Source organism: Centruroides vittatus, unplaced genomic scaffold (assembly GCF_030686945.1).
Source record: "Centruroides vittatus isolate TY-2023 unplaced genomic scaffold, ASM3068694v2 contig_1408, whole genome shotgun sequence".
NCBI classification, from domain to species: domain Eukaryota; kingdom Metazoa; phylum Arthropoda; class Arachnida; order Scorpiones; family Buthidae; genus Centruroides; species Centruroides vittatus.
Genome location: NW_027120884.1, coordinates 570,934 through 585,629, shown reverse-complemented (window position 1 = coordinate 585,629; position 14,696 = coordinate 570,934). Strand labels below are relative to the sequence as shown.

At 24.2% G+C, this 14,696-nt stretch overlaps 1 protein-coding gene across 2 annotated transcripts in view; it reads right to left on the bottom strand.

Annotated features, from left to right (window-relative positions):
* The window catches only part of LOC136968167 (gamma-aminobutyric acid receptor subunit beta-like), a 176,680-nt gene that overhangs the window by 58,649 nt on the left and 103,335 nt on the right, over positions 1 to 14,696 (bottom strand). For both annotated transcript variants that reach the window (XM_067262132.1, XM_067262131.1), the window contains one exon: positions 1,790 to 1,872. In XM_067262132.1, the coding sequence (XP_067118233.1) occupies positions 1,790 to 1,872 (83 nt within the window). The remainder of the gene's footprint in view (positions 1 to 1,789; positions 1,873 to 14,696) is intronic.

Genomic DNA, 14,696 nt, shown 5'->3' with positions numbered 1-14,696 from the left:
AAAAATTTTATTTAAAAAAAAATCGAATATTGATTGATTCAACTCAAATTCTTAATTGAAAAATCAAAATGTAAATATCTTCTATAATAATTTTATATAAACAAAATGAATTAAAATATTAATTAATTTATATTTTTATTATTAAAGATATTAAATTAAAATATTTTAAAAAAATAAAGTTATAAGAATTGGTTTCAGGAATTGATACAGAAGAATTGGAAACTTAATCTTTTCATTGTAAGCACGAATTTCTGAGGTTTCGTTTGGATGTCCAAATGTCAGACTTTGACTGACAGCGGACAACACAGGTCTGTTGTTTGATTTTTGTCTTTTTTTTTTTTATTTCATCACGCTACCTTTTATCTCTCACGCACACTCCAAGATTATGATAAAAACATCTAAAAAAGCAGGACTTTCGAATGTTTATGTCCATATAAAACACGCCAGTTATATAAAAAATATATAGGTCAACTTAAAAAGTAAATTTATTTAAAGAAATTCTGAACGAAATCTTTCGAATTTGGCAGTTATTGTAACAAAAGTCTTTACTCTTATAAAGTATGGTTTTATTTTTCTCCAATACTTTAACGCATCTATATAAAATGTTTATTTTCGTACTACATCTTAACTTATCTAAATGAAATATTTAATACTTTAAATCACAGTTATATATATCATTATTTCCTAATTGATGTGAATTCGTAACAACGAATGATGGAGAATATTTTTACAGATTTTTATATGTATTGTACATATAGAGTTATATTATTCAAGACATCTTTTGAATAAAGTATGTAAACGAATAAATATATATATTAATAAAAACAAAGATTAATAGATAGTGATGAAAAAGTACAATATTATACACTAAATATATATTAGAGTTTGTTATATCGATAAATATAGTGTTTCCAAAATGGATGAAGGCAATGCAGCTAGAAAGTCAATAATTCTCCCTCCGCATCAGACATCTATGCTGCAGTTTTGCAAAATCTCACTAATATATTTTAACGTTTTTATGGTTTTAAAATTAATTTTAAGATATAAAATTTAATTTATATTTTACTTCAATAGAGTATTTTCGTTGATAAATAACATTTTGTAAAATATTATAAATTTTCACGTTGAAATGTATCAATATAAATAACAATTACAATAATTCCTATTTTAATTATAACTCAATAAATATATTGTTATAAAATTAGCAAATAATATTTTCGAAATTTAAAAAATAATAAGTGTTTTAAAGATATAACCACATATTCTATTAATAAATAAAAATATATAATTTAGTTTCGTTTTGTATCAGTATTTTTTAATGCATTTAAAAGTTTTATATAAGTTTAAGAATAAAATTTAACAAATTTATAAGATTATGGTATAATAATAAAATTATTATTATGTCCAAAAATAGGAAAATCTATAATGACAACGTCAAAACTAAGTAAATTATTGTTGTTTTTGACTTCATCGAAAAAATTATTTTCGGAATTTAATATAATCAGATAGAAACAGAAGCGACATTTGATAAGAAAATACGATATAAAAGTAATTTTTACAAGAAAATTTGGAAAAATAAACTTTATAAATTATTAATAATGTTTTTTATTCATAAATAATCATTCCATCTATTTACAGATTATTCCAAATATGCCAAAAATAATCATGATAATTTAAGCAAATTTAGACCTGTTTTTATAAAATTTTCGAGTTTTGAGTAACTTATAAACATCCCCAATATATATTTTTATATCTAAATCAAAATCTAAGTTGTTTTAAATTTACTTACAGCTCTCCACCTCAAGACTGCACACTTGTCTGTCCATTGGAAAGTATTGTAAGTCCATAGGACATCCCGCAGTGACTGTTAATCTAAAATATTTAAAAATATTTCTTAATTAAATTTTCAAAATATTTAAATTTAATTGTATTTAACAAGTACTACAGCGCATTTAAATGTATTATATATAATTTAAATCGCGTAATTACTTTATGAAAGCAGAATGGTTAATATTTATAATTAAGTTGTTATTTTCGTAAATATCTTTAATTTATTTGGATGTATAGATTTTCAAGTTTGTGGGAAAGTATTGTTACGAACATTATGATAAAATTCTAAATTATAATTGAAAAATTGTATTAATAATTTGATTATCTAATTCTGAAGAAGAATAAGGCTTGTTTTCGGTATCTATGATGCCATAAATACAATTAATTACGACATCATCGGGGTCAGTTGATAAAATTTGGAATTGTTATCGTCAGTGGATGACAATAGTACCATTTGGCAATAAAATATGGGAAATGACGATACTATCTTTTAGCACACTATTTGTTCTCTTCCACATTGCAGATAGGGTGCGGGTCTAATCAGTGAAAAAGAAGCGGGATTCCAAGCAGCAACATCTTTATCTCTCTTCTATTGTCGACATGTCATCCACTTGACGCCAAAACGCCTAGAACCCCCATTAGATAGCATGGATTTACGAGGATTGTAGGGTTATCGAGAGCAGAAGTGACTTTTAGGAATATCAATCTTATTACTTTTGTCTCTACAAGCGAAACTTTTAAAGAAAAATCATCAGATAAATACCAGAAAAATTACTTTTTCTACGTAAAAAATCTCCAATTTAATTTATAAGCAGTGTATATTTATATGCAGAGATGTTAATTCATATATATATGAATTTAACTTCTTTGTTTTGTAATGGATTTTATAGGGAATATATTAATTAAATATAATTGTAGATTACTGTTTTATATTTACAAATGACTTTTTACATTCAGAGTATTATTTATGTAGATCAAAATTATTTTTTAATCATGTTTAGATTCTTCTAAAGTTTTAATTAAAGGACATTTTAAAGATCATTAAAGAAAAAAATAAAAAAATATAGTTAGACGATAGATTTCCACTTTTTTTATGACTTTTAAAATTAAATTTACATTATAATATAAGTTTATATTAGAAAATAACATAAATAATCCGCAGAAATTAAATTCTGTAATTTTTCCAGAAAGGATTTTAAGAAATAATCACTGTAATAATAAGTTGTTTTTCATTTATAATTATGCCAGAAAGGAGACATATTTTCTAATCATAAAATTAATTTCGACAAAATTATTATAAAAACAGATACAGAATATCAACTAGTTTTTGTGTAACCTATATTACTGTTGATGTATTTAATCACTAATATACGTAGAGAATTACTGATTTGAATGTTAAAAATTGTCCTTTGAAGACAGTCTCGTTCGGTTTGGAGAGGGTTACTAGTGGGCTCTAGAGTGCACTAATGTGCACTAACCGCACTGAAGTGAAAGTTGGTGCTGGTCATGGAGAATTGGTTTTGTCAGGATGAATCGACCTAAAAGCGACCAGTTTTAGGATTGCCAATATGAACGGTTTAGTGCACATTAGGGGTAACTAATGCTCCAACCTGAAACGTAACTCTTATTTGGTAAGGTTAGTGTTCGTCTCATTGTGAATTTTGTTGTAGAGTTTCTAAAAATTATACTAGAGATAAATGTCATTTTTATTGTAGCTCCTGAGATCTAATAATTCGTGTGTCAATGTTTAATGTTATATATCTAATAATGTTTTCCATGATTTTTGCATTGTCTAGTTCTACATTCGAAACGTTATTTTAATTAATCAAACTGGACGTGAGGCAAACAGATACTGGGATCTGATGCCAAATTTTTAGCGGCATCAAAAATTTCTTACAATAAAAAGTAAGAATAAAGCTTAACAAACTGTAAAATATTTAGCTTCAAACAAAGCTAAAGTTAAATATTAAAATTAATAAATTATACTTTTTACAAATTAAAACATAAATTAATTTTTGGAAATATTTTTGCTATATCAACTGATTAATCGGAATTTACATTATTTTCATCGTCTTATTGGTTTACTATATTTTATATAATTAACATATATAAAATTAACGAAAAAATATAGATTTTAAAAGTAAAATTACAGGAGATTTTGTTGCTGGACTTTCCCGGAATTCTTTATTTGTTTTCAATCCTAATAAATCTACCATTAACTTTAACTATTCGGATTGGTTCGGGAGATATTAAGGAGTGAAGACCATATCCCCCGAACCAATAGTTTGATTTTCCTGAAAATTCATAGAAACATTTCCTTCTAATACACAAATTCTCTTCAAAAATTTCAAAAATTTTTGACAAAAGACACAGGCGTTATTAAGCTTCAAAACAATAGGTAAACAAAACTGTGCCTCCATATACATACTAACGTCCATACATACAAAAAAAAAACAAAAAACGGAAAAAAGAAACCTCAAAACCTTGAAATACGTCGAGAAATACAAAAATAATTTTGTATTTCTCGACGTTTCAAAATTTTATGAGTGAAAAAACTTAAAAATCTTCACGGTCATTTTTTAAAAGATCTCCATATTTTCCTTCTGTTATTAACCGGGAAAGTAAAATCAAGTCTTCTCGTCATAGGACTATGTCATACGTTATTGGAAAATTGTATAAGCAAAGCAGTTAATACCAAAAAATACGAATTTCGATCCACTTCAACGTAAGAATGTTTAAAATTATTAAATTAATTTTAATTAAATTAAAATATAATTAGAAATTACTATAAAAGCCTAGCATATTTATTTAAAAAATTAATTTTCTCTTAAAATAACATATTTTCATTGATAAACTTATTAAAATTTAAATACATTAAAGAGAAGCACGTCTTATTTAAATCAACTTCAAAATCAAAATCAACTTAATATTATTTAGAAATTTGTAATTTTGTAAATTCTAAAATGAAAAACGAATAGGACTATCTTACAGTGAAAATTCTTATATATTCACTTAAATTAATATTAATTTTTTTAAATAATTTCTTTCAACAAAAATAAAAATTGAAAAAAAAAAATTCCCCGAAAAGTCATGAAGTAGAACGTACTGAAAACAAATGATTTGAATAAAGAACTATTTATATTTTCACTTATTTCAAATATTTTTAAGCAGGCAAAATGATAGAGTATGCATTTCTATCTACTTTTATATAATTATGATATAAAAATATTTAAAATTTTTTCCTTTAAAATCAGCAGAACATTTATCGATTCGGTTATTTTTAGATACTCTAAAAAATATTTACAGTTTAAAATTACTACAGTTGACGCGTAATATATTTCTATGCCAAGTTAAATTTCTGATTAGCGATAATATACTGTAAATACCTTTAAAATTAAAAAAAGGAATAATATGCAAAACATGCAACTTTTTATTTATTTATTTATTACGCGTTATTAAATTAACTTAATGGCTTCAATAAATATTCGCTAAACAGCAATTTTTTAACAAAATAAATTTCAAAATATGATTCATTTTATACGAAATTATTTTTATTGAATAAACTATTAAATATTTATATTTTTTTCTTCTTTAATTTCAAAAATTTCGTAACTCAGATTACATAACAGCACAGGAAAAAAATTGAAGTAAAAATTACATATAATGGACTATATCATGTTGCGAAAATGTTCTGGCATTTTTGTAATATAAAATAGTCTATTATCAATATTACTTCCACACGTTAAAAGCATGTTACAGGTTGTTACTTTTAGAATATTAACGCTTTCAATGCAGCATGACTATAGTTTTTTTTATGCAATAAATTACTTATGGCAACGAATACAAAAATCGATTATGTTTTCCTATTCAAGATAATGTAAAAAATGTTCTATTTTTTTAAGAAAATTAAAATTATAATTAATATTCTATTGTGTTTAAAATTAACTTTATAAACGAGTAAATACTTTCAAAGCTAATTTTATATTTAATTATTCAACGTAAACCTTCTATAGTAAATAAGATTAATTTATAAATAATTTCACAATATTAATGATAAAATTGATTTACTTTACTAGTTTTTTTAATCTTTCAGTAAGATATTTTTAAAAAATTCTGTATATTGGATTATATATATATTGAACATTGTATCAGAATGTGTACAAGAATCGGATCATTTATTATTAACTTAACATTTATTCAATAGGTTTATATATAATCGATTCAGAAGCGGTGGCCATTCGAGCATCGAGATGTCTAAAAAAACTTAAAAGTTACAAAAATATTTGAATTTTCTTGGTTTATGAGATTTCTGTGCTTTGAATTCCATCCCCTTTCCGATATTCTGCCGCAATCTGCTCATTGTTGAATAGGAGCCAAGGCTTCGATTTTTGCCAACAGAAGGTTTTGCTCCGAGTGCCAGACAGAATTGTTTGTCTCTTCAAAAGAAAGATTTGTTGAGAATCAGCAAACAAAGCAAATCAGTGAATTTCTATGTTTGATAGTTATTAAGTTCTCTAAAAGTGACAGCAATGACAAGTCACAGGTTGATCGTCAAAATCTTGTTAAATTATAAAAGTAAATAAAATGGTCTTGAATGAAAAACATTTTTTTTTCTTATTTTTAAATTTACTAGAAATAACTTTATATAATTATTAAAAGAGAAGTTTTTATTGCTTAAAATTTGAAAATACAGATATTTCTCGTATAACACGATAATTAAAAATGATAGAATTGTCTTGGAATTTTTAGTAGAATATTTTATAATATTTATAAATTTATTGTAAAATAAATCAATTTTAAATATATAATACTTGTAAATTTAAACATTTTAATTTTGATTTACTTTTAACTTATATTACCTCAAAGACATTTATAAATATTTTCGATATTATTTTGGTCAGATTTTAATTTTATATAAATTAAAAATATTTAAAATCTTTACTTTATAAGTATGTAATGTTTAAAAGTTCTAAATATATTTTTTACTATTTACTTAATGTGTTAAATTTTTATGCCAACATTTATCATTTTTCTTAATTATAATTAAGATAAACATATATTGGTAAAGAAATAAAAACTAGTTCAAATAGTAAAATATATTAAATTAATATTAATGTATATTAATTGCGTTGATACATAATAAAAACGTGAGGCCATTTACATTTATATAACAAAGAAATAATAATTGCAAATTTAAATTTTCTGTCCATATAATGTTATTTTTTCATAGTTTTTACAGTTATAATATATAAAATGCAAAAATTATACTTTTCTGTACAAAAATGAAGTATCAAAACTTACTTCTATAAAGATTTCAACGTATTACATTGTTATAGTTAGAGATAATTCAGTTTCTAATAGTCCGAAAATCAATTTTATATAAATGAAACTGAGAATATTTTTAAAATTTTATTATTATACAATTTCTTTTCTATACATATGTAGCACGAATCGATTTATAAGGCCTACTAACAAATTAAGGAAAGAGGAATAAAATATACACAAATTCTTTAGTAAAATTTATAGAAATAATGTTAAAAATATTAAAATTATATAATAAATATTTATATAAGATTGAAAAGTTTATATTTATAACTTTAAAATCAAATATTGTTTGTATTAATACATTAAAAATAATTTATAATATGTAGTTTAATAATACAGCACTATTGTTAATGGTATTCTATGTTTGGATTTATCTACCTTGATAAATGATACTTTGTAAAATTATCCCATATCCTGTAAATAATTGTTACAGAATATAATTAACCATATTAATATCAAATGAATTATATAATTTCCTTATGAAAATACTTCCATTTTCAGTAACACAAATTATTAAATAGCGGTTTCTATTCAGTATATGTCCTGTATTGGCATTATCTCATGCGAAAACATTTTTTTTTACATTCATTCATTAATTCTCATCAACAGAGAAAAATCATTTATTAAAAAAAAGGAAACAATAGAATGTAATTGATTTCGGAATACAGAAAAATAATGTTTTGTGATATTTTCAGAATAAAATATAGCAATAAATTCAATTGATATGTCATTTATATTTTCTTGTTTTCCACTTCAGATATTTATTTCTCTATTGGGCTTTTGTAGGATTTCTCTAAGACTGCAATAATCACTTGTTATTAACCATCGTTCAGCAGGACTACATGGTCATAACGCATTTAGAATGATAAATATCGATATAAAAAAATAGGATCAGAATCTTAAACGAATTCAATTTTTCCTGTTTTATAACTAAAATCATTAAGTTATTCGACTGAAAACATTTGTTTCTTTATAAAATTTGCTATTTTAGCTCCGTTATATATACCATTCCTGTCTGTTGCACGTTTAAAAATTTATTCTTCAATATATCTTTATTATTTTTAATAGATAAACTTGATTTAATTTTTAATTATTTATTTATTGTATGCTTCTTTTGAAACGAAGATTTTTATAACTCCAAATTAACCTATCCATCTTTAATATTAGGCCTATACAAGTCGACTATGCAGTTTTTCACCCTAAATGATAACTGAAAGTTTATTTTTTTAAATAAAACATCAGTATAATTATTAAATTTTTGAAATATAAAACTGCCAAATTGATTTTCGAATTAAATTTCTTAATTTTTGAAAAATTCAAAACAAGTAATTAGGGTACACTTAACATTGAAAGTACAAAGCTTAAATAGTAAAACTCTTCGTTTATGCTCATACTCATACATTCGTTTATATAAAGAAATAGCAAAATATATGATTTCTAATGTAACGAATATATGATTTGAAAAAAAATGCGAAAACATCTTAATTTAGCAAAGATTTATTCAGCTTTATTTCGCAAAACTGCGCATAGGTCACGCATCAAAATCTCGTTTGAAGGTAGCATCTAACCAACATATGTAATTGCAGTAATAAATCGATAGACTATCTAACGTTGGAAAGTGCGACAGTGCTTTAAAGAAGGTAATTGTTATCGATCCTCGGCATCCTTCTAACGTATCGTCAGTTGGGAAAGGAACAAAAGATAAGTAAGGATGCTTATGACGAGACTGTTGACAGATATTCGAGAGCAGATAAATCTAATTAGATGTTTTCCATTCTAAGAGAACCTTCTTCACCATCTTCATCTTGCCTCTAACCATTCACTGAATATATTAAGTAATATTTACAAAAATACATTTGAATCGATATATTTTCACCAATCTATCACAAAAATTTTATTTATAAAAATTCCTCTAAAATAAAAAATATAATTATATTAAAAATTTAAAATTTTTGTATAGAAATTTGGAAATTTTTGGTAAGTTTTCTCTTCACACACACACAAACATATATATGGGCAACTGTATCTTAAATTATATATGATATTGTTACGGAGAAGCTCTCTTTTATTGTGTGGTTGGTATATGTAAATCAGTTCTTTTTTAATATTCATAAAGTTTAAAAATAACGAAGCTAGAAAACTCGCCTGCAGCAAATTTAATGAAAAAGTTACATTGTGAAGTGGAAGCTAAAAACAATTATTTTTAGAAAATACGAATCGAAAGTTTTAAATGAAATAATTTCATAAATTTTATGTCATAAACATTTTAAATATTAAAATAAATCTATCGTCTAACTCGTGTGTGTGTAAATTAAAAAGAAGAAATTATATTTATACAATAGCCATTGTATAAATTATTTACATTTTTTATATTTTTAGAGGAAATAAAGAGAATTATTTTCGTAAAGAAATTTTTATTAAAGTGGTCAATTTTTACGTATATTAGTTTCAATATCGGTATTATTATTATATTTCGAAATTTCTAAATGTTGCTGTATTCAAAATTATGCGATTTTTCAGTGAATTATAATGCGATCAGTGTGATAAGATAACTTTTATGAGCTAATCAAGCTTATCGTAGGAGATGCAAAAGAATATGAATCGACAATAATCGATTCGGCAACGTTTTACTATGCGAAAAAATTTATCATTAAATTTTCCATTCACCAAGAAATGCTTGGTTCTAAAATTTTGCATATATTACAAATAATCTGTGTGCTTAGCTATATTTATATATTAGAGATCATAAAAAATGAAATCATTGTAAAGGAACAAAAGTAATTAAAGTATTTATGAATATGAATGCTTCACTTTCAATCAGTTAAGCAAAATGATTGAAATAGTATAATAAAAAATAATTGGTATAAATACAGGTTACTTAAAACTAATTAGCTAAAACTACAAAGTAAGCGGTATTATCTCCACCCATTTTTATATTTTTAACCAACTAAAATTCGGTTAAATACATTTTAAATCAATTTCGTTAAAATCTTTTAACGTTTTATCTTACGTATTTGACAGAAGACCGGTTATGTATAAAAGTTAATTTTATTATTTATATCATGTTCTGCATATTAAATTTGCAATATTTTTATACTATTTTTGTTTTTAATATCGTTAAATTTGAATTAAAGCTATTCGTGCGCTATTGCATTTATACATCTAATGAAAACTGTTAAAAAATGATAAATTAATAAATGCGTCGATGTTTTACAATACCAAAATTAATAATTTGGCAAAAAAATAGTTAAATCATTTTCAGCTTTTTTTCTCTTTTTGTATAAATTCTACATATTTTAGTTCTATTAATTGATTTCATGACAAAAAACTCCGATTAGTTTCCATACGTACAAAGTATATAATTTGTCCTGTCAACTAATGCAGTAGGCTCTTCTAAAATTTAACTTTATAAGCTGATTAATTAGAAAACGTTTCATCACGCAACTCGATTTAACTTTTCATCGCCGATCTGTTTAATCTATTAAACAAAGCCGACAACTATTTACTCGTTAAACTTCTGATAGTAAAGTACCATCATTAACATGTCACTAGATTATTTGAATTAAAAACAATAAATAAACAAATGAACTAAATTCATTCATATTGATTTATATTTTCCTCCATTCTTATACAACGTCAAGTAATACAAAATTGTATTAGCTTATACTTAAGCCTATGCTTATATATATATATATATATATATATATATATATATAGGGTAAAATTGGGTGAGATGCCTAAAGTATTTATTGATGCATGTACTGTAAATCGCTTAACTATTGGTTTTAGAAAAAATAAATATTAATACATGACGTATATACAACCAAGTGTTATCTTTTAATAAATATGAACACAGTTAAATAAAAACTCTGCGTAACATAGTGGTAACACCATAATGATACTAGTATGTTTTGGGCATCTATCCCGTACTTCCGGAAGAGTTGCCTAATGCTTAACGGTGAGATGCCTATTTTATTTATTGTAAAACTTACTTTAATCAACATTCCGCGCTCTTTGTACTTTCCACACTCATTTTACTCTGTAATATACATTGTACTGTACAGTACAGTTTCACGCTTCTATCTTTTGCACATTGCACATCGAATCCGGCTTTATTTTGCTTGATTTTATACTTAATTATATAATAAACAAATGTTTTTTTTTTCATTTCGGATACCTAAAATTTAATCTGATCGAAGAGATCGCTTTGCTAAATCATTATCTTTAAGTCTTCTGCAAAGAGTATAAGTGGAATGTTAAAATCTTTGCTGGCTTGATGGTAAGTTAAGCGATTAGTCTGTACTGTTTCAGTTGGATGAACTAAGTCCTATTCAACCCATTTTCCTTTATTGATCCCAGTTTCCTTTTTGTATTCTGTAGGCATCTAAAATTAATAAATGTAATTAAGGTCATAATAAAGAATTTCAGAAAAAGTATGCATCTCTCCTTTAAGTCCAGTAGGAATTTCATCCAAGCAATACGAGAAGATGTCTATTTCTATATTTTAAATTAAAATTATTAGATGAGCCTCCGACTTCGACTACAACGCACCAACTAACTTTACTTTCAAACGAAATAGAAATATTCGAATTTCACAACTTTTCATATAAATGTGAATGTCGCAAAAACTTTATAAAACGATGAGAATAGAAACTTATTTTTAACGGAAAAAATTAGCAAAACAACCATTCGTAAAAGAATAAAACACAAGAATGTTAAGAACAGCCACCGTTAAAGTGATTAGTGACGTGTTCTACTGGGTATTATTCGAATAAATAATCTTTAGGCGTATCTCTCGACTAGGCATCTCACCCGGTTTTATTATATATATAACATATATTTGTATATAAAAATTCTATTTGTTTGTAATTTATTATTTTTAATAAATTATTCGAGTCATAATTTAAACATCTTTAGCTATTTATATGAGTTTTTATCGTTTACTTCAAACTACATGAGCGTATATTGATACGTATATGTGCTCGAGTTGAGGATACAATATTTAATTTTAAAAATATATTAAATTTATAATAAAATTAATTCATTAATATCCCAAAATTGTAAATCACGACAATAAAAATATTAAAGTGAATTTTTGTTATCATTTTTCATTTTTTTTTACCAAAGAGTTAAAAGAGATAATACTTAGGCTATATTATACATTTAAGTATACTAAAATGTATATTATTTAATGTCGAAATAAAATATAATTAACAATAAATTTAGAATAGGAAAAATGAATTTTAAAATTATTTATAATTAATTATAAACAGTAATCTTAAAATACTGCGTATATTTTCATAATTTTTTCAATAATGATAAACATCAATCTAACTTCCATTCACTTCCAAAAATAAAATTTTTTTTATCAATCGCAAAATATATCATTTGCAAGTAATGTCGATGTAAATTGAACAGAGTATTAACAGGTAATAAGTATTGATATCATTTCTTTCATGCATAAATCCTACTTAAACATGCAATGTTTATTTTTGTCATGAACATAATATAAAAAACACTACAAATTTTTACTTTGGAGATCATTTAGGATTACAGATTTCCTCTTTAAAACATTTTTTTCTTGATTTTCTAAAACATTTTTATAATAAGTTTACCGTAATAAGTTCTAAACATTGTTTACTGAATGACAAAACATTTTAAACATTTTTCTAAACGTTATACACGCATGTTTCGGCTTAAATTTAATTAGATAAATGACATATTTAATTAATTTGATAATAATTTACCTTAAAAAGGTGTAAAATAATTACTTATTATTTTATATTTTATAACTATAAAAACTATTTACAAATATTTTTTTTACAATTTAGAAGCGAATAATTTAATAAAGAATTTTTTAATGAATTTATTACGATTCTCTTAAAATGTATTGTATATATTAAGATTCTAACATTTTATAAGATGGCAATGACAACTTTATGCTGTAAATAAAAAGCCATAGAAAGTATTCGTGTTGTGCATTTGTAACTCCCTGCAGATTAATGTTTAACAAGTAAGTTTATGTAGTAATCTTTACGTCACTTTACGTCACAGTATCGCAAAAGTGATTGATGTTGTAAAGAAAATAGTGTTACATATAAAAAATTTCGACGAAATGTGACACATTTGATTTAAAAATTGAGTTTATAAAAAGAAATTCTGAATCTCTCAAAGACACATATTAAACCTGTAAAGGTAGTTTGGATCATCCTTAAAAGAAACTTATCTTTCGGATAAAGTTTCTCAACCATTCAATACAAAAAAATTTTTTTTTAGAATTACAATTTTATTTTTAGAATAGTTTAGTAAAATATTTAATATTATTACATTTATTTATCTAATAAATTTAGTGGTCAGAAATACAAAAAATTAGGTTTTTATTGTTTCTTAAAATAAATAAATAAATAATGATAAAATTGAAAATTAAATAAAAGTGGTTTTCTTGTGAAGTAAAATTAATGTATATCATTTTAAAATTCAGGTAATAATAAAATTTTGATCAGGTATATATATCCAAGATGCTGCAAGTGGTAGTTGGAGAAGCTTATTGCTCTAACTTCAAATTTGTGTAATTTGAGAAGCAGAAAGAAGAAAGAAAGAAAGAAAGAAATATTTGGACATTTTTCTATCCCAACATAGAAATCTGAACCAAAACCATCTGATTCTTTTCGCACAGACTCTACAATGCCTAAGAATATGGTATGTTCAATTCGCCTGCTGAACAATTTCGAGAAAGTGCAGATGGTATAGATTTACTTTCAACTTGAATCAAGTTTTCCGAAAGGAGAATAGAAAGCGGATGCCAAATGGTTCGGGATAAAAATGTGAGCGTAAACTAGCTAACTTAAAAGAAATTTTTCCTTGCTAAGTTTACAATGGGAAAGAACAATATGTTGAAAATTTAAAAGAAAGTATCCAAGAAATTACTGTTTATAACAAGCGGGAAAAAAAGTATGCGAACTTCAACTTCAATTTTTATAGCCATACAAAATTCCTTTACAATAACATCTCTTTAAATCATTATAGAAATGAATACTTTATAATATTTTATAAAATTATAAAAGAATAATAATCAGAAAATTTAATAGAAACAAATCGATATTAATTAATCAAAGTCTTATAATCGGATTAATCCGATGTTAAATCTAATTAAAATATGCGTGTTAAAACTTCTTTATTTTTATAAATTTCTTATTTTTAATGTTAGATATTCCCTTAATTTGGGTTTTATAAAGTAGATTAAGTTTGAAACTTTTAAATGTTCGATTGGAAAACTTGTTAACGAATCGCATTAAATATTTCATCATCAATCTTGGAGTGATGTTGAACAATTTTAAAACTGTTGAAATTAATTTACGAATCTCCCGAGTTTATAATTAAATTTAAAAATATGTAATTAATATCGGTATACATTGATGCGAGAATTAGGAAGTAATATATTTGGTCGTATTTTTCTAACGTCTAATTTTTCAAAGTATTCAATATTTATTTAGTATTGCTCTAAGGGTTGGTTCTATTATTTATCATCGATTTCTTCAGGG